The 24,147-nt window shown below is 48.2% G+C and overlaps 6 protein-coding genes and 1 non-coding gene across 7 annotated transcripts; 2 read left to right on the top strand and 5 right to left on the bottom strand.

Annotated features, from left to right (window-relative positions):
- Positions 1-154: 154 nt before the first annotated feature.
- AFUA_2G10010 (putative nonsense-mediated mRNA decay protein (Nmd5)) lies at positions 155-3,801 on the bottom strand (the record flags this gene model as incomplete). The annotated part of the gene is made up of 8 exons (XM_750241.2): positions 155-321; positions 377-494; positions 551-729; positions 783-2,650; positions 2,713-2,897; positions 2,968-3,428; positions 3,553-3,631; positions 3,712-3,801. The coding sequence occupies 8 exons, from the start codon at positions 3,799-3,801 to the stop codon at positions 155-157; spliced, it is 3,147 nt and encodes a 1,048-aa protein (XP_755334.2).
- A 626-nt stretch (positions 3,802-4,427) lies between these two features.
- Positions 4,428-8,594, bottom strand: AFUA_2G10000 (SKI complex RNA helicase subunit SKI2; the record flags this gene model as incomplete). The annotated part of the gene is made up of 6 exons (XM_750240.2): positions 4,428-4,928; positions 4,985-5,164; positions 5,228-5,415; positions 5,470-5,749; positions 5,809-8,311; positions 8,365-8,594. 6 exons carry the CDS (start codon positions 8,592-8,594, stop codon positions 4,428-4,430), a joined length of 3,882 nt encoding a protein of 1,293 aa, XP_755333.2.
- Positions 8,595-8,971: 377 nt separating this feature from the next.
- AFUA_2G09990 (uncharacterized protein) lies at positions 8,972-13,492 on the bottom strand. Its single transcript, XM_750239.3, has 5 exons — positions 12,062-13,492; positions 11,925-11,993; positions 11,387-11,860; positions 9,715-11,331; positions 8,972-9,656 (listed from the first exon to the last, which is right to left on the bottom strand). The coding sequence occupies exons 1-5, from the start codon at positions 12,082-12,084 to the stop codon at positions 9,572-9,574; spliced, it is 2,268 nt and encodes a 755-aa protein (XP_755332.2). The 5' UTR covers positions 12,085-13,492; the 3' UTR covers positions 8,972-9,571.
- Positions 13,493-13,610: 118 nt separating this feature from the next.
- On the top strand, positions 13,611-16,236 carry ssc70 (Hsp70 family protein; the record flags this gene model as incomplete). Its single annotated transcript, XM_077804144.1, has 4 exons — positions 13,611-14,039; positions 14,112-14,223; positions 14,282-14,347; positions 14,456-16,236. The coding sequence occupies exons 1-4, from the start codon at positions 14,013-14,015 to the stop codon at positions 16,234-16,236; spliced, it is 1,986 nt and encodes a 661-aa protein (XP_077660307.1). The 5' UTR covers positions 13,611-14,012.
- AFUA_2G09950 (uncharacterized protein) lies at positions 14,557-15,065 on the bottom strand (the record flags this gene model as incomplete). The annotated part of the gene is made up of 2 exons (XM_077804143.1): positions 14,557-14,953; positions 15,025-15,065. 2 exons carry the CDS (start codon positions 15,063-15,065, stop codon positions 14,557-14,559), a joined length of 438 nt encoding a protein of 145 aa, XP_077660306.1.
- Positions 16,237-18,247: 2,011 nt separating the features above from the next.
- On the bottom strand, positions 18,248-18,349 carry tA(UGC)1. The gene is made up of 2 exons: positions 18,313-18,349; positions 18,248-18,283 (listed from the first exon to the last, which is right to left on the bottom strand). It is a non-coding gene (tRNA).
- A 1,668-nt stretch (positions 18,350-20,017) lies between these two features.
- AFUA_2G09940 (uncharacterized protein) lies at positions 20,018-22,447 on the top strand. The gene is made up of 2 exons (XM_750234.2): positions 20,018-21,221; positions 21,282-22,447. Exons 1-2 carry the CDS (start codon positions 20,823-20,825, stop codon positions 22,176-22,178), a joined length of 1,296 nt encoding a protein of 431 aa, XP_755327.1. The 5' UTR covers positions 20,018-20,822; the 3' UTR covers positions 22,179-22,447.
- Positions 22,448-24,147: the final 1,700 nt, after the last annotated feature.

Here is a 24,147-nt window from a genome sequence, read left to right as displayed (position 1 = left end):
GCTTGAAAAGAGCCAAAGCCCAAGAGCTGTAACCATGGCATGTTCTTATATCATCAAATGTGGAAGATTCAGCAATCTCGACTGGTTCATTTCGTCGACGGACCGAACATCCTTCTTTCTATTTTTATTTTTGATCCTGCTTGCAAGTCGTGTTTCATTGGGCGCCGTTCGCCTGAACTCCAGCAGCGGCAGCTTCCGCGTTAGCTGCTGCCATGGCCTTGGCATCAGCCTCGTGGAAGACGGCCTGAATAATCTGCTGTTCTTCAGGACTCAGAATCTTCGTGAGATTCTCATAGAGCTGTGGCTGTTCCTGTTGAAGGCCTGGTAGAGAGTTAAGCCAAAACGCACCATACTACATTAGCGGAAGTCAACATACCCATGAACACATGCTTGAACATGCCGTATGGTTCAATCTTGTCCAGTGGCGTCTCAAGCAAACTTTCCTCATCAAGCTCGTCATCATCGTCGTCAGCAAAGGAGCCGAACTTCTGTGCCTGGAGAATACGGTTAATGTGATTCTCTCAAAACCAAAATCCACGATTTGACTCACCTCCTGGTTCAAGAAATCAAGGTAGGCGGCGCTCTCGTCAGGCACATCACCCTCGGCTGCTCCCTCAAGCTCGTCCCCTTCGGTCCACTCGACCTCGCCATCCCAGTCATTCTCCTCGTCATCCTCTTCACCTTCGTCATCGTATGTGAAGTCGGACTCTTTCGTGGCGTCCTCGCGACCTTTCAAAAGCTTAGTAAGATTCAGCTGGTGCAAAAAAAAGTAGGGTACTAACTCTTGATTGCTGCAGGCAGGGTCTGGAAGAGTCTGGTGACTCCCTGAAGAAGTCTAGGCCAACCTTGCTGCACACTAGCAGGAACGTCTCCAGCCTTCAGAGTGAGCAGAGAGCTGATCGCTGCAATCGACAGCTTCTTGTCGTGAACACGTCTGAAGTTGTCAATGTTGGAAAACCACGTGCTGAAGAACTTGTTCGTCCAGCCCTTGGATTCTAGAACTTGCAGACTGAGGACAGGGTTGTAGTAAATGGCGTTGATTACCATTTCCATCAGGTGAAGGCGGTAGGACTTCGTCCTAGCCTCCCCGGCCTCAATGACGCGCATTGGGAGCTCAATGAAGAGAGGGATGTACTGGTCAATGTAGCCGCGCAGATTCAACATCACGGTCTCTGCAAGTTTACACCCACATATCCGGTCGACACCTCCGACCTTCTCGTCCCTGAAGATATCCTCGACCATGCCAACGACCGCCGCAAGGTACGCAGGGTTCTGAACCAGCATTTCCGAGCCATAGGCGACGTAGTTATCAAGGGCAGGCAGCATATCTTCCAGATACAACTCGGCACCTGCCTTGAAGGTCTTGTGGATGAGCTCGAAAGCCTGCCACATTGTAGGTGAGATGGATTTCGACGCGAAGGTGCAGCTGTCAATGATCTCAAAGACCTCGTTATAGAGGTCGTAGAGCTTGTTCTCAAGCGTGATGCTGATAACAGGCATGAGAATGGTCTCAAGGTGTAGGAGCACATCAGGGGTGCTCTCGAGAGTCAATATGAGCGTTCCGATGGTCTGCAGTACACCCAAAGCAGTGATGCTCTTATCGTCCAAAAAGTCTCCATATGTGTCCTCTTCGCCCTTGGCAGCATTTCGCTCCAGCAATTCACCAACGATACGCATGTACGTATCACGGAGCTGTTCGCTGAGAGCCACAGCAAACGGCGTCAGTTCAGCTGAGAAAACTTCGACGAAGTCTTCCATGACATTGGCCAGAGCATCCACGTCAACCTCGTTGGCGAGCTTGAGAAGCTGCTGCATGATCTGGGGTATGTTCTGCTGCATCGACGTTCTGATAATGTCATGGCGAATGAGAGGCTGCAGAGCAAGAGCAGCCTCCACTCGGACGGGTAGTTCAGGATCCGTCATCGATTCCAAGATATTCCGGTAAATGATCATGAGGTTGTTAGGGTCCTGGAAATCGAGCTGTTCGAATTTCTCAAGGGTGTCGCAAGCGCGAGCTCTGAGGAAGCCATGAGGACTGCGGAATTCGGGGAAGACGTGACGAACGAAGAAGTATTCGACCTGATTAGCGATGGGGCTCTTCTTACCCAAGATGACAGAGGCCAGTGAACCGATCATGCGAAGAGCACCTTCCTTCTCTCGGGGCAGCTTCTGATCATCCGGAGCAGATTCATACTTGCTGACGACGCTGTTGACGAACGTAAGGATCGCAAAAGTCTGTTTCTTCCGGTTCTTCGTGAGCGCAACCAAGAAATTCGTGGCCGCAACATCCGGCGCCGAAACTTCTTCGTAGAAATTCAACTTTCGGTGAAGATATTCCGAGGGGTCGGTTTCGAACAGCTCAATATCCTCGTCTGATTGGCACATGATCGGGAATATGAAGTGAGCGATCAAGTTGTCCATGTGCGGCTTCAGGTGCTCCCACATCGCCTTAGGCTTGACGCACTCTTCCAGGAAGATCAAGGTGTAGGCAAGAGCAGGGTTGCTGAGCCACTGTCCCTTTGACACCCACTTGTCAATCTCCTGCAAATATCCCTTGAGAATCTCCGGCGCAAAAGTGCTGATGAACGTCTTCGCGTATTGGGAGTAATCCGGGGTGCTAGACTTGGTCATTGTGGTGGGATTTCCGTATCTAGGCTATCCGTGAATATTTTTGTTCGCCGTCAAACACAAAACGCAGAAACATCTACTCACCTGATGAACAGACGGTTAAGATTGGCATAGGACCACTTCTTGCACTTCCACCAATGATTGAGTTCCCTCTCTTCCTTGGATTCCATCATGGAGTTTGCAGGAGGCTGCTTGGCAATGATTCTCAGGAAGAGTGTGCACCAGTCGACTGTCGCTTGGTGGGTTTGAAGATGAGGCGAAAGCTCGAACTATGATCACCAACAGTCAGCCCTTATCTCCTTTCCCGTAGCAGTTGCATCTGATTCCCGGACTACCCACGTAAATAGCATGTTTGTAGGACTTGACAACAATCCGGAGCATTTCGGCTGCCTCCAGGCTTTCCTCGTCAACCAGTTTCAACCCAATGTTCAGAAGCTGGGGAAATGAGTGCTCGACAATCTTGTCGAATTCCTCCCTCTTTTCTCCAGCCTTGAATCTGTAAACACGGCAGATGGCCAGCAGACATTGTAGACCAGCGTAGACGGAGTTCGCATTGTTGGTGCCCAGCAACTGAAGTGTAATATCCAGAAAGCCCGGCCACTGCTCAGGGAAATCATGCTGAAGTATCTTTTGGAGGAGAGGAACAAGCTGTGCGCGGACATTGGGAGGAGTTGATGCGAGCGCTGGGATTAGCCTCTCTCGGAAGCCGGGCTTTTCAGCCTCTGGAATCGGTGCGCGCAGGGGGCTGTCTTCGACGGGCGACCATCCGCGGTTGATTCTATTCTTCAGGTAGACACCAGCTGCATGTAATTATTCATCATCAGTCATGTCCAGAAAAAAGGCCAAATATTCCATCAATCTTCAGATGTCCGAAGAAGAAGAGTAGAAAAAAAAAATCTCAGACATCCAGCGGGGTCAACATACCCGAAAGTTGGACGGCATTGTTCTGCTCCCCCTGCAAAATATCCAAAAGCGCATTTATGAAGCCGGGTTGTGTCTCAGCCTAGATAATGACCAGTATTAGACTTATGTCGGGAGAAAATCCACTGTTAACCCTCATTCCAAAGTCCTCTCCCCACATACATATTTTAAGTCCAATTCAGCTTGGCGTCGATTATCCGCATTTGCGTCGAGAGTAGACTGAATGCGGTCTCGGAGAGCTGCAACATCCATCTCGCACCAACAACAGACCCCTGGAAACAAAAATCAAAAACTCCGAACAGAAGAAGCCCCGTCACAAGGTGGTGAACCCGAAAGGAAGATGGGGGCGGAAGGAAGAGAGGAGAAGAGTAGAGGGGAGGAGAGGGAAAGGAGATAAGTAGCGGATATTAGACAGTGGTCAGAGAAGGATAGGGTGCAGATTATTTTCCCGGTAGTTTGTCCAGTAGTGATAATCAAAGCAAGAGGGCAGCACAGCAAAAGCACAGACTACCAGGACTGGGCCACAAGAAGAAAACATTCAGTGGTTAAAGTTGGGTTTGCTTTTCATGAATTTTGTGCCCGCCCCGCGCCTATCGCAATCGCAGCTAATCAGAATGCTCGCCGCCTCGCGCGGTCAGAGAATTTTCTCCTGAATTACCTCCATGGTTCTGGACTGCTAATGCTTCACAAATTATGAAAGATCCTTATTGTGTGGAGCAGACTGAGTGCATCGATATTTTTTGCTCTTCCTAACCAAGTCTATTAGATTAGAGTTCGGGTGATTGTTTTCATCCTCACATGGTTATCATTATATTTGCTTACCGATATCGTCAACTCGTTCTACTCCAGCTGTAATGAGGAGAAGGAAAGAAAGTATGCTACATGTACAAAGATGCTGCAAAGATGACATCGCGCTTGATCAGCTCCTGCGCATGTTGCATCTTCGCGTACAACGTCGGATCTCCAACCAGCTTCGCCGCGTTCCTCACTTCGCGACAAGTCTCATCTAGTCGAGTAATCGTCCGAACAATGGTACCTTCCATCACATCCGTCAAGTCTGTGATGCGGTTGAAGGACATGCCCTTGGCCCATTCGTAAACTACCTCCGCCAGACCAAAGCGGGGCTGGCTGGCGAAGTCGTTGCTGTCCTCGCTAGACTGAATGACCTGATATTGGATTTGGAGGTCGTTTACCTTCTCGGCGATCCGAATAATCGCCTCCTTGCCCTTCTCCAGGCGAGGGGTCAAAGTAGGTACGTTCTCTGTCTTCTCCTGGAAGACAAATGCGGACAAGAGCGCAACAATTTCTTCAGGCTCGTATTCGGCCAGGACGTTCTCCAGAATCAATTCCGTCAGCACCAGCTCATCAGCCGAGTGAATCTGTCCATAGATATTAGCTCTGTCCTTCCAGCCTCACAGAATATTTGATGACTCACCTCACATGCGACTTTGCCCTTCAGTTGAACTCGAGATTGCTCATCAATGAACCCTAGGTCTCTTAGAACTTGGATACGCTGCTCGTAGTCCGGTAGTAGTTGCAGGTTTTGGTCCGACATGAGCTGTTTTAGCTGAGAGATATTCTCCTTCACCTGCCATTCATCGTGCTGCATCTCGAACTGCCCAAAGTCAGGAACAATGTAGTTTACGAGGAACCAGTTATACAGGCGATGGCAACTCACGTGCTTCATGAAAGACGGGCACTGTAAGCAACGGCATGATTGAGTGATAGCTGCCTGTGCTTGCCGTTTTTCTAATATGTCCCGCACTTGTAGCTCTTTGATCCGAGCCCAGTCCATCTCATCCCAGATAGGGCTAGTCCAGGAAGCGCAAAGTTTCGAAAGCTCCTTGTCCGCGAATTTAATCGCCTCTGTGTGTTTCGAATTAGCTTGTGCTGCAGTGATGGGCAAAGTTCAGACCAAACCTTTCTTAATATTCAGGTACCATGTTGGACCACCCACTTTCACAATCGTGTTCGTAACACACTCTAGGTCTGAAAGAGGAATCTTGCAAACTTTTAGCGTCATATCGGCAGCACGAGTCGGCAGAGGGTGCAGCAAGTGTCGGAATCTTGGAAGGAAGGGCAAAATGTCGCTTGGATGGCGTCTGTGGCTCAATTTGCCGATCTCAAGGACCTGTATGTTAGGAGTGGCACCTCCTCCAACACCTTCTCTAACAATGATACCCGCAGTTCGGAAACCATCCTATTAAAATTTCAGTAAATTTGAGAACAGAAGGCAATAACATCCACCGTCCGACTAACCTTTCGATACACAACAAGCCGCTTTGGCATGAAAAGACGCTTCCCTACAGGAGAGGCAAGCAGACCAACGTGAAGTTCGCTCGTTAGCTTCTCATACTCGATAGCTGCATCATGGCAGGCTACCAGGTCAATATCGCAGATATCGCAAGGTTCTCGTTTTATCTTCGCCAGACTTGCTTCAGAAAGCTGTACCTGTTTCTCATGCTCCGGCAGCAGAGCCTGAGTGGCATTCTCACTGAAACTTCGCTTGATCATCTCTTCGATCTTCAGAGCTTCCACACGCAAGAGATTCAGAATCATATTGTAAGTGAGTCTGAACTGGGACCGGAGTTTTGTCGGGTCACCAAGGATCATCTTTCTCAAAGCACCCGCAGGAGGTGCCTCGTCTCTACCAGCGCTCACGATGATGACGTATCCAACAGTGTCAAGACCTCTCCGTCCTGCACGTCCTGCCATCTGAGTATACTCGCCTGGCAAGAGATCTCTAAAGCCCCTACCGTCGTGCTTGCGGAACCCAGAGAAAACGACCGTCCGTGTGGGCAGATTGAGACCCATCGCAAAAGTCTCGGTAGCGAAAAGAATCTTGACCAACGATTTTGCGAACAAAATTTCCACAATTTCTTTCATGATTGGCAGAAGACCACCATGGTGAACAGCGATACCTCTGCTTAGCAGCTCCCGCAGCCGAAGAATTTGTGGCAGAATTCTGTCTTCTGGCTTGAGTCGTGTCAGGGACTTCTCGATGAACATATGAATCAAACTCTTCTCGGAAGCATTGCAGAAATCCTGATTGGACAGTGAGTCTGCATTCTCTTCACATCTTTTTTTCGAGAAAACGAAGATGCAGCCTGGGAGCAAGTTCTCTTTTCGGAGGTGCCCCACGAGCTGTACCCAGATTGTCTTATCCTGAGCAGCCGTTGTGCGTCCTCCACCCCGTCCCGTACGGGCGATATTGCCAGTGCCCCTGTTAGCAGGCTGGCCTCTGCCACGAGGAGCACCGCCCCGCTGAGCGTTTCCACGAGGAGCTCCTCTACCAGTAGGCTGCCCACGGCCTCTGCCTTGTTGTCCTCCGCGCTGTGCTTGAGACTGAGCTTGAGCTTCGGCCGCCTTTTGTGCTTTTATTTTGTCTCTGCCGGAAATGACGTTGTCTGCTTCTTTCCAGCCAGTCTCGAGAAAGCGCTTGTTCGAGTCGACAATCTTGTACTTGTCTTTACCTGCCCAGAGATAGTGCTCCAGTGGGACGGGCCGTTTGGCGGTCGATATGACGTAAATATCCTTCTTCTTCGTACGACCAACCCAGGAGGCAAATTCATAGGTATTGGGGACTGTAGCAGAGAGCAGAATGAGAGTGACATGCTCCGGAAGCATGATGATGACCTCCTCCCAAACAACACCTCGCTCGAGATCATTCACATAGTGCACCTCGTCAAAGATCACAAATTCAACATCTCTGATCAGATCCGCGCCTCGGTAGAGCATACTCCGCAAGATCTCGGTAGTCATGATCAGGCAGCTAGCCTCCGGGTTGATTTGGACATCTCCGGTAAGAATCCCGACGTCATCAAACTCAGTTCTGAAGTCTCTGAATTTTTGATTGCTCAGTGCTTTGATAGGAGATGTGTAAATCGCCTTGGTCATATGTTTCGAGGCCAGTGCGATAGCGTATTCTGCAACGACAGTCTTACCGGCTGAGGTATGAGCCGCGACAAAGACTGAATCGCCATTTTCGAGGTGATACACAGCCTCCTTCTGGAAGGTATCCAGTTCGAACGGCCACTCCCGAGCCATGTCAGGTACGAGTTCATGGAAGTTAGAGATGTGTTTATTGACGTCGACGACGTGAGCCCATTCTTTGCCACCCTGCCTTTGCTTGACACCACTGAGTAACGGCGCTCGGGGCTCCAAGGCTGGGAACTCGACAGGGAGTAGAGAATCGATATCCTCCTCGCCACTCAATTCATCATCCTCGCCAATCTTCACCCCACCTTCAACGTCCGACATGACGTCTTCATCTCGCTCCACATGGAGATCACTTTCTTCTTGCTGGAGGGCATGCTCAACTTCCTCGTCACCTTCCGCTGTTTCCTTGGTCTTAGTCGCTTCGAATTGCAACCCACGGGAACAGCCAGGGGCTATCTCCAAGAGACCACCCTCAGCTCCAAAATTGATAATGCGGTCGAGGCCGGACTGTTTGCCACCGGTTTTTGAGCGTTCCGCAGCCTGTGCTTCAGATTCCATTTCAGCAATAGCCTCAACACCGTCGAGTCCGCCCGGCGCAAATGGGAAGAATCCTGCCGCGCCTCTCACAAAGTCAGCACGACCTGCAGGCCTGCGCAGCAGAGACGTCGAGTTTTTGGCGTTGGCCGCCGCAGCGGGGACAGTGACTTCGTGATAACCAGTGACTCGACCCTCCAGACCTTCCCGGGTGAAACGAACAATAGTCCGCGTTTGAGTGGGAGCAATCTCATAGAGGTCGGTGTAGTTAACCGGGACATCCCATCGCCTGCGAAGATCGTTAGTGATAACACAAGCCAGGCGTAGGTTGTCAACACAAACTTTTGAAGGCGGTTGAGCCATTCTGGGCTAAATCGTGGTGAGGGTGTCAAAATCTCTTTCTCCAATTCATCTTTGAGATCTGAGGCACTCTGCCGTGGCCGCTGTCGAGGGCCACGGTGTCTGTAAGATCCCTTTTCCTCTTCAGCAAGCTGAGCATCGAAGGCAGACCCGCTTAGATTCTCGGTCTTGAGGTTCAGGTCGACCAAGATGGAGGCCACCGTTTCCGCCATTGGCAGAACGGTGCAGAGAAATGTCAGGATTAAAGCAAAATCTGCCCGGTTTCACTGGCATTCAGTGTGACGTTTGCTTGACTTGAGGGATGTTCAATCTGAAGACCCGGAATAGTTGAACCGACCCTCCACTCCAGATTCACAGTCACGTGGCCTGTTAGTGAATACTTTGACAACAGTCTATCTTGGGAGGGGAAATGATTAATACAGAGAAGACAGCTCTCAGCAGCTAAAATTTATAGACAAGTGAGGAGACTAGAAGCCAGCAACAATGAGAGTGAGTGTGGCTCATGGAATGGCGGCGATGAATGGCAGTAACACCAAAGCGAGTCCACACTAACCACACACACCTTTTCGCTGACGTCGGGTGGGGACTGTGCTGCATACCTACTATTCAACCCAGGCACCTCTCTGAACCCTGTACTTCCCCGATCACTACCAAGCAGTTGTTATCTGTTTTCGAGGTCTTTACCGTTTTTATTTATCCACATATTGTATAATTTATTATCAATATTAACTCGAGAATTTCTGCCACAACCATATATCCAGCAGCTATTCCTGCATACAAAAATGACCATGTACAGTCGCCGTAAACGCCATGCAGAGATGCAGCATGCCAACTGGACCATTCATGCAAAATTCAAAGCTCTCACACATGCATACTCGAGTCAGGATGTAAATACGAACGTCTCAAATACGACAAGAAACCTGGGGTATATTCCAAGCTGTCCGATGGGCTTTTTCGATCGCTGTCCTGCTCCGTAAGATTGGACACAGCTGTCTTCTTCAATATGTAACCAGGCCAGAAAGACGGGAAGGAATTCAAGATAAGAATGAAGAAGACGCAGGAGATGAAGAAGAACCGCGATGGAAAGGACGGCGGATGGCCATCGTCGACGAGATGTTGCCAACTTATCAGCTCGGGAGTAAATGATCAAACGTGGATGATAGAGCTCCGGTTTTCGAATATGCTACGCTCATCGATACGACATAACCGGGAATGTTTTTCGGTCTGCAGTATTGATCTGGAATTCAAAAATGCCATCTACTGTGGCAATGTACCTGCTTAAGTCAGTTTTCCGCCTCGAACTTGAAACAGACCAGCGAGGCCTCATCTTACAGTGTCCTTCCGTCAGCGCCGAAACCCAGTCCAGCCGTGCTACCTGACTCCTGGTCTCTAGCTCCGGGCCCTAGACTCCTGTCTGGTAGTTCGTTCAAGACACTCCTGATCCATCTAGGAGAGCGTGTCTGCTCAAAACCCAAGAGCTGTTGACGGTATCGTTGTTCGCGTTGACTGTTTCTGTTTTGGGCCTCGTTGATGATTTGTCGTTGTCTTCGAAGCCTCTCTGCCGCGACATTAGTCCTCAATTCTGAAGTTGAAAGACGCCCCAAGTCATGCCGACTATCGGATGCTGTGAGTCGCGAACTAGAATGATCAACAGTGGCCGACGGGCGCGTTATAGGATCATGTGTTCGAGTGTCCGAACCTTCTTCACTACTAGAGCTGCTCGGTCCATCGGCATCGCGGTCTACAGGATGCAAGTGATCAAGAAATGTGGCAGATTGAAGTTCCGATGGCGAAGCTGTCCAGCTCAGAGTGAGACTTGGCTGCGGTCTAACATTGGCCCCAATAACCGACCTACTACCCTCTGGATATCCCCGTGGAGGAGTTACATGGTTGTCGCGCCCTGCATTCAAGTTCCGGCTGGAGATTCCTGCGTGGCCAAGGTAGTTTTCCCGAAATGTATCAATAAGAGCGTCGCTTCGGTGTGGTGGCGAGGTAGGACGGGATGGTCGACGAGTTCCTTCGGTGGATGCTTGGAATTGTGAGCGAGGTGTAGGATGCGATGAGGCGTTGACTCTAGCTCGCCGTTCAGTCAGACCCTCTTCTAACCTCGATGTCCAACGTGCTGTATTTAAAAATTCCACTATCAGCCTCTCTCTCTGTGTGAGGTCCTGTATCAAGCTCTCACGCAAAGGAGAATGATCCGCCCCATTTCCCCGCTCATTGGAAGTACGCTCGATCGAATCGAGAATAGCTCGGTGGGTTGCATCTGTTCCATGCCGAGATTCAGCGAGAACACGACCATCAAGGTCAGATTCGAGCTCTTCAGAGTCATTTAGTATCGGCTCTGTGTATACTTCTTCCAGATTTGGGTCGTTCATATCCAGATTTAGAATCTGTCTGCGTATGAAAGCCTGGCGAACGTCCGCAACCCCAGCTCGTCCTTTGTCTTCAAGCCACACCAGGAGGTCCCAAGGCTCAGGTGCAAAAGCCATGCAACGCACAGCACCACCGTTACAGCACGGCCTGGATGAGTTGAAATTGCATATTATCGCGTTCTTACCGTCTGCCTCGCCTTCTGTGTCTCGAACTGTGGCCACGTCGAACACTGTAATAACTCCCGACTGTGAACCGATAGCGCACAGTCTACTGAATGGCGAGAATGCAACAGTGAAGCAGCAGCCATCATCGAAGCGCGTGCCAATATCCATCTCTATGCAACGGATAAGATCCCAATCCCATGCAGGAAGCTTCTCACCGTTGTCTGTCTGAATCGTTGTCTCATAATCACATGTAACATCGTAGAAATATGCACGAGTCTCATCTCCAACCGCAGCGAGTAGAGTAGAGTCCGGGGACATTATAGCATAATTCATGCATGCTTGGTGAGGAAGGACCTTGAGAACCTTCGACCGAGTCAGAGAATAGATCGTAACAGTCTTGTCATTATTACTGCCGCACATTCAGCACCAACTATCAGATGGGTAGTCATCCAGGGTGGGAATACCTTAGGATCATAATGTCCTCATCAGCAAATCCCTTGTCGGCACCCGGTAACCGGTGAACAGTCACCGAGTTCACAATGCTGCCGCCGAACTTGTGCAACTGTACCTCGGGCATAAGCGGTATTAAAGCCTGGCGAGTCGACTCAGGCTCTCCTCGAGACGGCCAAGGAGGGGAAAGCCTTGTTGGAGGTTCCAGGTTAATGGGTAAGGCACTATCGACATCTGAGGACGGCAAGACTGATGTATCGCCACGTGCGGTCCGATCAGCGATCCGTACAAAGGCGCACTCTCCATTATCGGAGCCCCCGACACCTATCCAACCATACCCCGCGGTGAGACATTTTGGTTCAAACGGTATGACGGCTATAGTCTCTCGCTTTTGCGACGAAATGTGAATCGAATATATCACTCTGTCAGCGACTAAGTAGATTCTGTCCGCGTCAGCGGTACTGATATAGTGGCGAAGTTGTTGGTGGCTACGATAGTGTTAGCATAAATCATTGCATGCGACAAACTCGCCAGTATAGCAAGGTGACAGACAAGTTGGGTATCTTGAAAGGGAAAAATCGGCGTTTTGTTGCGAGGACCAGTGACTCAGTTGAGTGATGTCTAAAAAACAGCGAGGTCAGCCAGGTGAAGTTGAAACAAGCCAACACTAAAGGCAGGTTTGGACCAACGATAGAGCAGAATCCGTAGTCATGATGGTTCGTCAAGATCGCGCTGACATTGTTGAAGTGGGACTGTGAATACGCCGAGACTGCCGAGCGGGCTGCAAAGAAAAGACGTGGGAGACGACGAAGGTGACTGATAAAGAGATAGTGCTGTAAGTGGCGATGGACAAGGCGAGATGCCTTCTGTCGGTGAAGTACCCTACAACCTGGTAGCAGCACCCGAACCAAAGGTGGTTGTTGGTTGTGATCAATGAGCTCCTGGGTTGGGGATCAGAATCGGAAGATAATTGCTGAGACTACTGCGACTACCTAGGTATTGGATCATCGTCAACCATAAATTCAGCTAGGGTAAGGTAGATAAAAGGTAAGGTTGTAGGAGTATGATGGTGTGACTGAGAGTGACGACTAAGGAATGGTCGAGGCCTGGGGTTGTGATCACTGGCCCCGAACGGATGACGTAAGTCTTGTCACAGACAAATCCGGGGGATCCTTCAGCGAATAATGCAGCTGGCCGAGATCTCATTCCATTTCCATCTCATTTTCATCTGGTCGAGGCTCTGGAATCAGACTAGTCGGTCTATTCCAGATAGTAGATGCATCCCGCACGTTAAGGAAAGCTTGATGAAGCCCGTATAATATGCTCGCGGGCCCTTGGGCACCGTGTTCTCTCTTCACATAGGGGAAGCACTATGATCACGTGACGAATATCGAGCATTTGCTGTAGTGGGAGTAGTTGTTATTCATTGAAGGACATATCTTGCACGTAGTTACAGAGATGCCTCTTAAACACCAAGGCAGATTTCTGCGCCTATCAGCAGAGAAATATGCCCTCTACAGTGGGAATGCTTGAAGAATCTACGAGGCACGTGACTTTTAATCAGGATGGATCAGAGACCATTTGGCAAACCCCCTGTATCGGGACGAACAAAGCTGACTGACGAATTGCATTCTCGGAATGACATTAAGCAGATGCAGATCATGGGCAGTTGGTTGGAACCCCGTTGTCAACGCCGGCTTCGGGAGTACGGCATATATGAACTTCAGATTTGCCACAATACCATAGAACTTCATTCTCAACCCGACAAGACGGGATTTTTCACTTGAGTCCCGGCTTTGCTGTGACTACTGTAAGGAGTAGTGGTCAAGGATACACACATTCCGTAGGGCTGATATAAACAGTATACTTTAACTATAGTCCTCCTAAAGAGAGAAACGATGCGGAAGATATACCTCATAGTTGTTGTCTTCTCCTTTTCGCCGACAGCGTACGGAGTACACAAGGAATATCATTAAAACGCAATTCGATAAAGGTATAGTTAGGATGTTGCAAGGTTCATCCATCAAATAATATAGAACTTCCATCCTTATAGGCATAAACAATGCCAAACACTAGAGCTACACCAACAATAAATGGAGCTCAAGTCCTGCATTCAAGCCATATTATTCCCCTCCTCGGGCCAATCGTTCTCCTACACTACTAGGGCACTGAGAAACAGATAGCATATAAGAAAGCATACCAGTATGAAAATTTGCCTTCTTCATTTTCATTCGACGTAAAGAGTACTGCTACTGCCAGGCTCAGTAGGTAGTACCTTACCAAGAATTTTACTTAAATAGACAGCTCTCGCAATTGGTAATTGGCCCGGCTAGGAGGCGGTCTAAGGCTAACTCGGCTATCATTGGGTGGCCAGCGACGTTGCTGTGATTCTACCAATTTCGACGACGGGCCGAAGCTCTCCGTGCAATTTCTACTACTACCCACCCCATTCTCCCTTCTTCTTTAAAGTCTCTTTTTCCCCAGACATTAAAAAGTCACCTATCTCCTTTCCTCTCATCCTCCGTACCTTCCCCTATTTCCCTTCCTTTATCTGGTTCTTCTTCTGTTGAATCGGACCGGAGTTCTCGCTAGTTCATTCTTTTTGAGTTTCTGTATTATCTACTTTTTAATCAAGTCACGATGATGCCATCTCGTCTCGTCCGCGCTGTATGTCCATCCTCTACCGGAACATCATCGCGTGCTCGATCTTCTGGACTAACGCTTGATTTTCTCCATCAGTTGCCGCGTACTGCTCGCACCCCTGCTTTCAGAGTTCCCGGCGCCTCTTTCCGGAGATGGAACTCGACCGAGGGTGAGAAGGTTAAGGGCCAAGTGATTGGTATCGATCTGGGTATGTTATTGCGGCAGTATCCCTGTGTGAAATCTTACTTTTCTAACGGTTTTCTTAGGTACTACAAACTCGGCCGTCGCCGTTATGGAGGGCAAGACCCCGAAGATCATCGAGAACGCAGAAGGTACGTCCTTAGAAAATTTTTTCAAGCCGTGATCTGATTGGATGCACGGATCCATTGCATCGGCCACGATTCTTCTTTCGGGCAGTTTAGCTGACTTGAGGTGAAAAGGTGCTAGAACAACACCCTCTGTTGTTGCTTTCGCCCAGGACGGTGAGCGTCTGGTCGGTATTGCTGCCAAGCGTCAGGCTGTTGTCAACCCTGAGAACACTTTATTCGCCACCAAGCGTCTCATCGGTCGCAAGTTCACCGATCCTGAGGTTCAGCGTGACATCAAGGAGGTCCCCTACAAGATTGTTCAGCACACCAACGGCGATGCCTGGGTTGAGGCTCGCGGTCAGAAGTACTCGCCGTCTCAGATCGGTGGTTTCATCCTTCAGAAGATGAAGGAGACTGCCGAGAACTACCTCAGCAAGCCCGTTAAGAACGCCGTCGTCACTGTGCCTGCTTATTTCAACGACTCCCAGCGTCAGGCTACCAAGGACGCTGGTCAGATCGCTGGTCTGAACGTTCTCCGTGTTGTTAACGAACCCACCGCTGCTGCCCTTGCTTACGGTCTGGAGAAGGAGGCCGACCGTGTTGTCGCCGTCTACGATCTTGGTGGTGGTACTTTCGATATCTCCGTCCTGGAGATCCAGAAGGGTGTGTTCGAGGTCAAGTCCACCAACGGTGACACCCACCTTGGTGGTGAGGACTTTGATATCCACCTGGTCCGCCACATTGTCCAGCAGTTCAAGAAGGATTCTGGCCTTGATCTCTCCAACGACCGCATGGCTATCCAGCGTATCCGTGAGGCCGCTGAGAAGGCTAAGATTGAACTTTCTTCTTCCCTTCAAACCGAGATTAACCTGCCCTTCATCACCGCCGATGCTAGCGGCGCTAAGCACATCAACCTCAAGATGACTCGCTCTCAACTTGAGTCCCTCGTCGAACCCCTGATCAACCGCACTGTTGAACCCGTCCGCAAGGCCCTCAAGGACGCCAACCTCCAGGCCAGCGACATCCAGGACATCATCCTGGTTGGTGGTATGACCCGTATGCCCAAGGTTGCCGAGTCCGTCAAGTCCATGTTTGGTCGTGACCCAGCCAAGTCTGTCAACCCTGATGAGGCTGTCGCCATCGGTGCTGCTATCCAGGGTGCTGTCCTGGCTGGTGAGGTTACTGACGTTCTGCTGCTCGATGTCACTCCCCTTTCCCTCGGTATCGAGACTCTCGGCGGTGTCTTCACTCGTCTGATCAACCGCAATACCACCATCCCCACTAAGAAGTCCCAGACATTCTCTACCGCCGCTGACTTCCAGACTGCCGTCGAGATCAAGGTGTTCCAGGGTGAGCGTGAGCTTGTCAAGGACAACAAACTGCTTGGAAACTTCCAGCTCGTTGGTATTCCTCCTGCCCACCGTGGTGTTCCCCAGATCGAGGTCACCTTCGACATTGATGCCGACTCCATTGTCCACGTTGCCGCCAAGGACAAGTCCACCGGCAAGGACCAGTCCATCACCATTGCCTCTGGCTCTGGTCTCTCTGATGCTGAGATTCAGTCGATGGTTGAGGATGCTGAGAAGTATGGTGAGCAGGACAAGGAGCGCAAGGCTGCCATTGAGGCTGCCAACCGTGCCGACAGCGTCCTGAATGACACCGAGAAGGCTCTCAAGGAGTTCGAAGACCGTCTTGACAAGGCTGAGGCCGAGCAGATCCGCGAGAAAATCGCCACTCTGCGTGAGTTCGTTGCCAAGAACCAATCTGGTGAGGGTACTGCCACTGCTGAGGAGCTCAAGCAGAAGACCGATGAGCTCCAGACTGCCAGCTTGACCCTCTTTGACAAGATGCACAAGGCTCAGTCTGAGCAGCAGCAGCAGTCTCAGGGCCAGCAGGGTGAGAACAAGCCCTAAATGTACTACTAAGTCTACCTGAGCGACATATTGAAAAGTTCATGGGTGATCTTTTGCCATTTGTTCCTCCATCAACTTCTTTCTCTCTTCATCGGTGTCTTAACACGTGTATGACATGTATACATATTGATAGCTTTCATGTTTTTTTCCTACCCTTTTTATGTACTCTTCCTCTCGGTGTATGGTGTTTTCATTTCCTTTCTACCTTCATACCTCTTGGGTCGGGTGAGCATACATGAGATTTCATTGTTCTTGGGGCAGTTCTTTGGAAAGGTTTAAAGGATTGCCTGAAGTGTTACTTAATGACATGACGGCTGGGAACCACTAAATGGATGTGGTGGGCTTGTCTATCAGGAGCATACAATGTGAAAATTCTCCTCTCTCTTCGAACATCATTATCTAATAAGAAAATATGAACATTCAAGTAGGTCGCTTTTCTAAATCTGACCACTCCTCGGTTCATCGTACGGGTCAGCATTACTATCCTTTGCTTACCGTTTGTTTGATTTTTTAGCTGAAGGATCGCATGCTGGCCTCTTCGACTTTATTTTTGGTAGACTCATGAAACACTTTACATGAGAGAGGGCATCCTTGAGCCTGGCGTAGACGCCCGAAACGATGTAGATCAGTATGATCTTTGGAGATTGAGCTATGGGTCAAGCGTGCAATACATGCGTGATACGGTTCAATTTGCTCATGATTACAACACTATAAAAAGCAAAACTAGAGTTCGCATGGCCTGGATCAATCGATGATCTGCCAGTACCAGCTTGCCTTTGTTGACACAGCTGTGGAAGGTCTATGTCACTTTTAGTTTAAATAGCATGGCACTTGATTGGAACCGAAACGTTAGCTATTGACACCTTGATGGGTTGAATGTACGTAGGTCTATCAGTTATTGTCTTAGGGCGTCAAAATCCTTAAAAGGATCTTGGGCAGTCTATTTCGTTGATTAGCATCACACACTAAACAAACTAGTTCAAAAGGTGTTTATGATAGATAGTCTTGTGATAGTGATTTTAACAAAAAGGAAAAACAAGGAGTGAAATGCAGCATCAATATCTGTAGTATAAATTGTTGTCAATTAAGATGGACAACTTGGTCAGGATTTCCAGTTATCTGTAATATCAACTGAATGAATTGACTGCTAGGCGCTAAATGCCATTATTATGATGATAAATGGTCAGTGGCCCCTCAACACTAGTTTCATTCCTTGCATCCACCCGACCTTTGACCCATCGATAGAGTTTTGGCAAGGAAGGGTTAAGGAGGAATGTCGAATCATGCATTGTTAAATGCTCATTTCCTGGTAATTCTCTACGCCTGTGCTTCTAAGGAGAAACCAACTGAGACACTTCCCGAGACTCCAGGAAGCAAAGGGAGGAAGGGGCCTGTACTTCCGTGACCCAAACCCTTATTATTGATCCAACCTTGATCATCTACAAAGTGGATCACCACTGGGCAGCACAGGATTTGTTTACAACTTACAATGTCTGCGAGACCTCTAGGCTCTCTTTGTCTATTCGTCGATGATACGGAGGATCTATCTAGCTGATACCCAAAGCCAACATAGGGAACTCCTAGGTCAATCAAGACAGGAGCGCGACCATAATTGTCGAATCGTGTCGTCAATCATAGTCATGCTGATAGGATAATGATAATGTTAGCTCCGTCTCTTCAAAAATGGTGTCAACAGAAGGCCTGGAATTCTCTTATCGAATTCCCACGGAGTTGCAATAGCAATGCAGAAGAATTAAACAAATTAACTACTCTACCGCCATATATTTTGTAGGGGAGGAATTCCGTCAGTCGATACTGATTGCTGGCTCGAGTGTCCTGGATGCTTCCCATGGACCGGAGTATGATGATATTGAACCATAATAACAGATAGACATCACGTCAAATAACGCAATGTAGCTTTGTTATTGGGAAGTCATTCCATGTTTATTATTCTGCTACCTCCAGTCCATCATCTTAATTGATTATTAGGATAAGGCAAAAAATCAAAAATTGGACTCACGGGGGATTGAACCCCGGACCTCTCGCAATCTAGGTCTAAAAACCTGCATTTACAAATGCAAAGCGAGCGCTACTACCACTGAGCTACAAGCCCATTCGTTGGTAAAATTCACCATTAATATCTTATGTAGTGGGAAGACAGTAGATGGCTGTAGCCTTATCTCTGGAAGATGGATAACAGGCTAAATACCAGGAAATCAAAGTAAGAATGATGAAAGGAGTAAAAAGCTTATGGATAGTTACTAGTCCAATAGATAATGAAGGTACTGTGCTATATCGATCAGCTGGCAATAATAACAATAAAAACAATCATGAATCGATTCATTCGACTTTCTGGTTCCCCCCCACTTGGCCATAATTACATTATGGTGACTTCAAAGGCTCCGAATCCCTTTGAGAAACATGGAACCAAGACGCTCTTAATTTCTCTTCATAATAATCATAATCAAAGCAATTGAATTTTGAGTTCTCATGGCTGGTTCTAGTGACCTCGTCAGTGTTTCCGAGCTTCGATGGTAGTTTGGCTCCTCTTATGATCAGGGGTTCCGCATTAGAAAATCAAAGACATTTCGCTGCATTGTACCTTTCTAGACGAGCTATGGAGTATCAGCTTTGACTTGATCCAACTTCTATGGCATTCTATCTGCCCAGGTCCATTGATTGTGTGACATACAAAAGTAGATCGCCCGATGCTCATTGGCTGTTATCCACTATAAATAAATTAAGTGGAGGGGCTATTTTTCTTCATACCCTTTTACCATTTTCTTCACCTCGAAGAAAATGAAAACACATTTGAAGGAGATCCTATCAGCTGAGAGACGTACACCTAGTCTTCTGGTCACAAGCGCTCTTGAAGATAAGAGTATTAACTACCATTATTAGGCTCATCGAGTCTACCAGTGATAACAATTCTCTTATGTCACGAATGCATAGAATAATAATTCATGTCGTTATTGTGTTGGAAACCTGATCCTGAAACTTTTGATACATGTCAAACTCTAGCCACGGCTCTATCCTTGATTTCCCCCTACACTTAGATTTGGCGATGCTTTATAATTCCTTCTACTTGGGAAGCTGGGATAGGCTGTAGTACCTACAATAGTTGGTCAAGGCACCAATTGATTCTTTTCTCTTCTACTGTTTTAATTCTGGAAGTTATCTTCACCGCCAAATATTTCGTAGCCAGTCTCAATCCAGAAAACAAGGCCCCGTACATTTAGTCCAAACATTCTATGGATCATGTTTGTCACTAGTGTGACAGTAGTGGTCTTGTTTTCAAAGAACACCCTGATTCAATCTATGTAATAATAATCGATTGCACTATGCCTGGTTTTGTAGGCTGGCCAAGGAAATCCAGTCAATCCACACCCCCTTTGGCGTCTTGTACTACTTACATGCATCTAAACATGTCGAATTGACCTCAGATTCACTTTATCAAAGTCGGGATGGAAAATCAGAGCTTACTTATACTAGAAAATTCGATTCAATGCCTATCCTAAGGTGGATATTCACAATAGTACTCTCTTTGTTTTATTATTACACTGTCTGCATCTGCATTAGATGCTGGAGCTCACTACTAACTTAGTGCTGTTGCGGGTCCTGCCTTGATCCATGGGTTCTGTTTGTTTTCTTGATGAACACGAAAGTCAAACTGGGTTTGCTCTACACAAAACTACTACTAGTATCTTTAGTCCTACTAGTCTAGCATTTTAGCTGATGAGAGCTGTCCAAATCAAATTGCATCTATTACTTAGTCTACTCTATTGGTTTATTTACTTTTTTTTACCTCCTTCACTCATTCTACCCTTACCTGCCTATCGCAAGAGTTCGAGTAATTTTCTCATCGAGATTGTTTGGCTTTTAATCTCAATCTAGGAGGACTAGTTACATACTTCAATTAGTATCTAAACTCAATCCTTGTTTTCCATATCAATCCAACCATCAGAAATCCCTTGCGTCAGCCGTTACCATTTGTATTCATTTACTCCAGAATAGTCATCTTAGTGGGCGTCAATCAACAACTGGAGGGTCCACGGGAAATTTTCAATGGTCTAGAAAGCAGAAAAACGGGCAAGGTGCAGCTAAGACAGCCACACTAGCAGGTTGTTTTTCTTCTTTTCTGCTTTTTTTGACTTTTTATGACTCTATTGGTGAGCTTGGATTGTACGTTCTACTTCAATTTGGCTGCAAACCCACTCTGCAAGTGTAAGTAAGTCTTGATTTTTCAGTCCTGTATTTCCCTTATTTCCCTCCAATCTCGAGTGTCCATTGCTTTTCTGTCATTCTTCTCTGTTCTCTCATACCTTACCATTCTTTCCCTCCTTCGAGGTGCTCACATATAATCATCGATAATCGTCTATCACTTTGTTTACATGTTATCTAATTGATAATACTTACATCTGCTGTTCTCATCTTTATCTGTCTCCATCTTCGCATCCCCTTCTTGGCGAGGCAGTTCCAATTGTGACGACTGCAAAGCCAACCCACAACACACTGCATGCTCTCTGGTACAGAGGAGAGATCCAAGAACACTTGAGCATTAGTAAACGTTTGAAAGCTCATTCATCATGACGGCGGCCGCACCGCCCCCAGTCCCTCCCCCTGTTCATGAGCATGGCATCAATGGCCTTCCTGGCCATGCTGTGAACATGAGCCTGCCGCGATTCCACCCAATCGCAATGAATCCGAACCAGCCTATCCCTCCAGAACATGCCATGCAGAATCATCACCATCATTACTACCGTCCCTTCCCCCCTCCACCGCCTATGCAGGAGTCTGGTCCGTCTGGCCCTCCAGGCCCTCCCCCTGGTCAACCTCCCTCTATAGACCATATCGAAGCTCGGTTGAAGCAATTAGAACAGGAGGAGGCTGCACGAATGGCGGCCCGTAGTCAAATACTTGCGATTCGGAAGCGGGAAGACGAGGAGTTTCGTAGGATGACTGAGCATGCCGAAGCCGAAGAAGAGGTACGCTGTGCCATCATGATGTGGTGACTTTTAGTGACATAACACTGACTTCTTATTCAGGAGCTTCGTAGACAAAGAAAACGTCTAAAGAGAGAGTCTATGGGACTCGGGTATAATGCAACTATTGACTCGCCACCTCTACGGCCCACGCCGCCTCGTCGCTTGTCAGAAACGAATGCAGCTACAACCCTTGCGTTCTTCAAGCAACAGAGTCCCCCCGAGCCACGTCCTATCCCACAACAGCCACCGGCGGTGCAAGCGCCCCCACCTCACCACCCTCCACCACAACATACGCAACACCTCCAGCATGACCCGTCAGCGGCCAATGCTGTCAGGCGGAAACAAAAATACACGATTAAGAATGTAGAGGCTTGGGGGGAGCGCCATGGTCGTCCTGCCGCACATGATCCTTCCGGACGAGCGTTGTGGAAGCGGCCGTCCGACGGCAGTTTGGTCTACCTGACCTGCCCGGTTCAGGGATGCGGCAAGGCTGATTTTGTGACCCTTCATGGCTTCATGTGCCATCTGACAAAGAAGCACAAGGATCGCAGCCTGGGAAGCCAGTCTAGGGCGTTGGAAGTCTGCGGAGTGGTCTATGATCCCAATGCTCCGCTCCCGCCTGTCTCTTCAGTGAATCGTGCCTCAACTGAGGAAAGCCGTGTAGAGTCAGCCCCGGCGGATCCTGAGAACTACTCCAATGACTTGGAGTATTCGTCCGCTTCTGATGAAGAAGGCCGGCAGGGGTGTCCTGTGAAGTCGGAGCCTACAGAGCGACCTCTGCCCACCCCGGCAGCGTCTCTACCCACACCCGAAGAACCCACGACACTTCCGAAAGCGAACGGCTTCACGAAACAATCTATCTCCTCGATCATTGATCGAGATCACACCGCTGAGCAACAAGAAAGCTTGAGTTCTGCGGTTCCTCACACTTCTCCACGGTTGTCGCCAGCTGCATAGCACTTAATAGTCCAGCAACGAGAAATTAATCTCTGATAGTACCTTTGAATGATATACAAAGCTGAAGGATTGAAGGAAGGAGGCATATCTATTTCTATATCTCTTGTGATTAATGGACTCATGAGCTAGTTGCGGAATCAGGCATTGTAAGCTAATTATGGGACCAGGCCTTGGAAATAAATAGTCATGGGCCTAGCTGGTATATGCCTGCATGTCTATTTGTTAGTACGTTAGTCTGAGATCTTGATAATAATAGGCCTTGATGAAGCTTTAAGTTCTTTTAGGAAGTGGTGTAAGCTACTCGTATGTCTATGGATATATATATGTATATATATAGTTGTGGTAGTTTGCATGTCGCCTTCAGTAGGACTCCTACTCCAGTGGTAAGTAACCCCCCCCTGTGTGACACTTTGCAGGTAACATCTTGTAGGGAAACCTTAATCACTAAGACACCTTCGCCTCCCGCGGGCACTCCCAGGGCTCAATGGGATGCTCCATCCACTCCCCATGTAGGAGCCTGTCTGCCTCCGCGGAACTATACAAGAACAAAGGCCATCTCATAATCCTTACAACTACCCTCATTCTCATGGGGCCTCCGCTATCCATATCTCTGCTGCTGCAGTGATGTACCTTAGTTCTCTTTATCTTGGCCTTTACTTGTGAGAGACTGTCTGCAACCATTCACTCACTTTGTAGGATGGCTTAGAACTAATGATTCACAATATCAAACTACAGGTGTAGGCACTGTAGGGCTCTCTGCCCCTGTTCCACTCCGTTACCCTTCTTCTTCTTCCTCTTCTTCTTCTTCTCTTCTCCTTGCTAACCAATCATCTTCTTCCTGTGATATACCTTGGTTTCTCGAACAGCAATCTCACTCCATTGGAGAAGTGAAGGACAAGTAGCAAAACTGCCTCCATCATCAGGTAACCCTAGGGCTCCCAAAAACCTTATTGCCAATGACGTTCTATTGCATCTTCCCCTTAACTCCTCTCTTCATAAGTTGTTGACTCATTACTGTCATATCAACATCGAGTAGGTATTGACTTCTTTAGGGTATTTCTGTCCACAGGCAGCCGCCCCGTTAGCACCGAGTCCTCACTCATGCTACGAGGTCTTGTGCACTCACACGCAACGTGTGGTTTTACAATGGTTTCACACATGAACTCCTTAGTGGTGTACAACAGAACAGACCAATCACGAATAAGAACTTTTTTGACATGCTCACAAGCATATTACACATTGTCGAAATCAGTCACTATTTGATTAAAAGCCCACTGACCGGCCAATCCTACTGTATGACAAACCTTTAGAGAAATGACTCTATGATGTCTTTTGTGTGGAAAATAAGTATAGAGCAGAGCCTGACAGCCACGGCCCCAAGTTGGCGATGCGAAGGACTATAAAACCAGAAAAATGATGTCGGTGTCGTCTACTACATTCTTCAATTCAGAGAATAAGCATGAGCCACAACGAATCTGGCCAACTTATTAGACGACATCAAATTCACTGATGAGACACCCATGCTCCGGATATGGTCCCACAACCAAAGTCGTCCAGGGACCTCTTTCAGGGATGGAGTGAGGGCCGGAGACAAAGACTGTGTCTTGACTGGAGTTCTATGCCGTGGTGTCAGCAAAGGCAGATGGGGAACGTTCCACGAAGCACATATCATTCTCGTAAAGGAGGAAGCACTCTTCAATTGAGATTTCAGCCACCTGATTACTGCAGGATCTCAGACCGCGCCCCTTAACTTGGTTCAGAACGGCATATTGTTGGGTGGAAATATGCATGGCGACTTCGACAATATCCTAGTTTCTGTGAATTCGATGTAAGTGGTTGCACTGAGCCCTTAGCAGGCTATTGAACTCTTACTACTCTACCATTAAAGTAGCCACGGAATCACCCACTTTGGTGACGGTAACTGGGGGTTTGATGGCAACCAGTTAGACGAGGTATGCTGAAAGGAACA

This window comes from Aspergillus fumigatus, chromosome 2 (genome assembly GCF_000002655.1).
Source record: "Aspergillus fumigatus Af293 chromosome 2, whole genome shotgun sequence".
NCBI classification, from domain to species: Eukaryota; Fungi; Ascomycota; class Eurotiomycetes; order Eurotiales; family Aspergillaceae; genus Aspergillus; species Aspergillus fumigatus.
The sequence above is the reverse complement of the archived record's forward strand: the minus strand, read 5'-3'. Positions and strand labels throughout refer to the sequence as shown.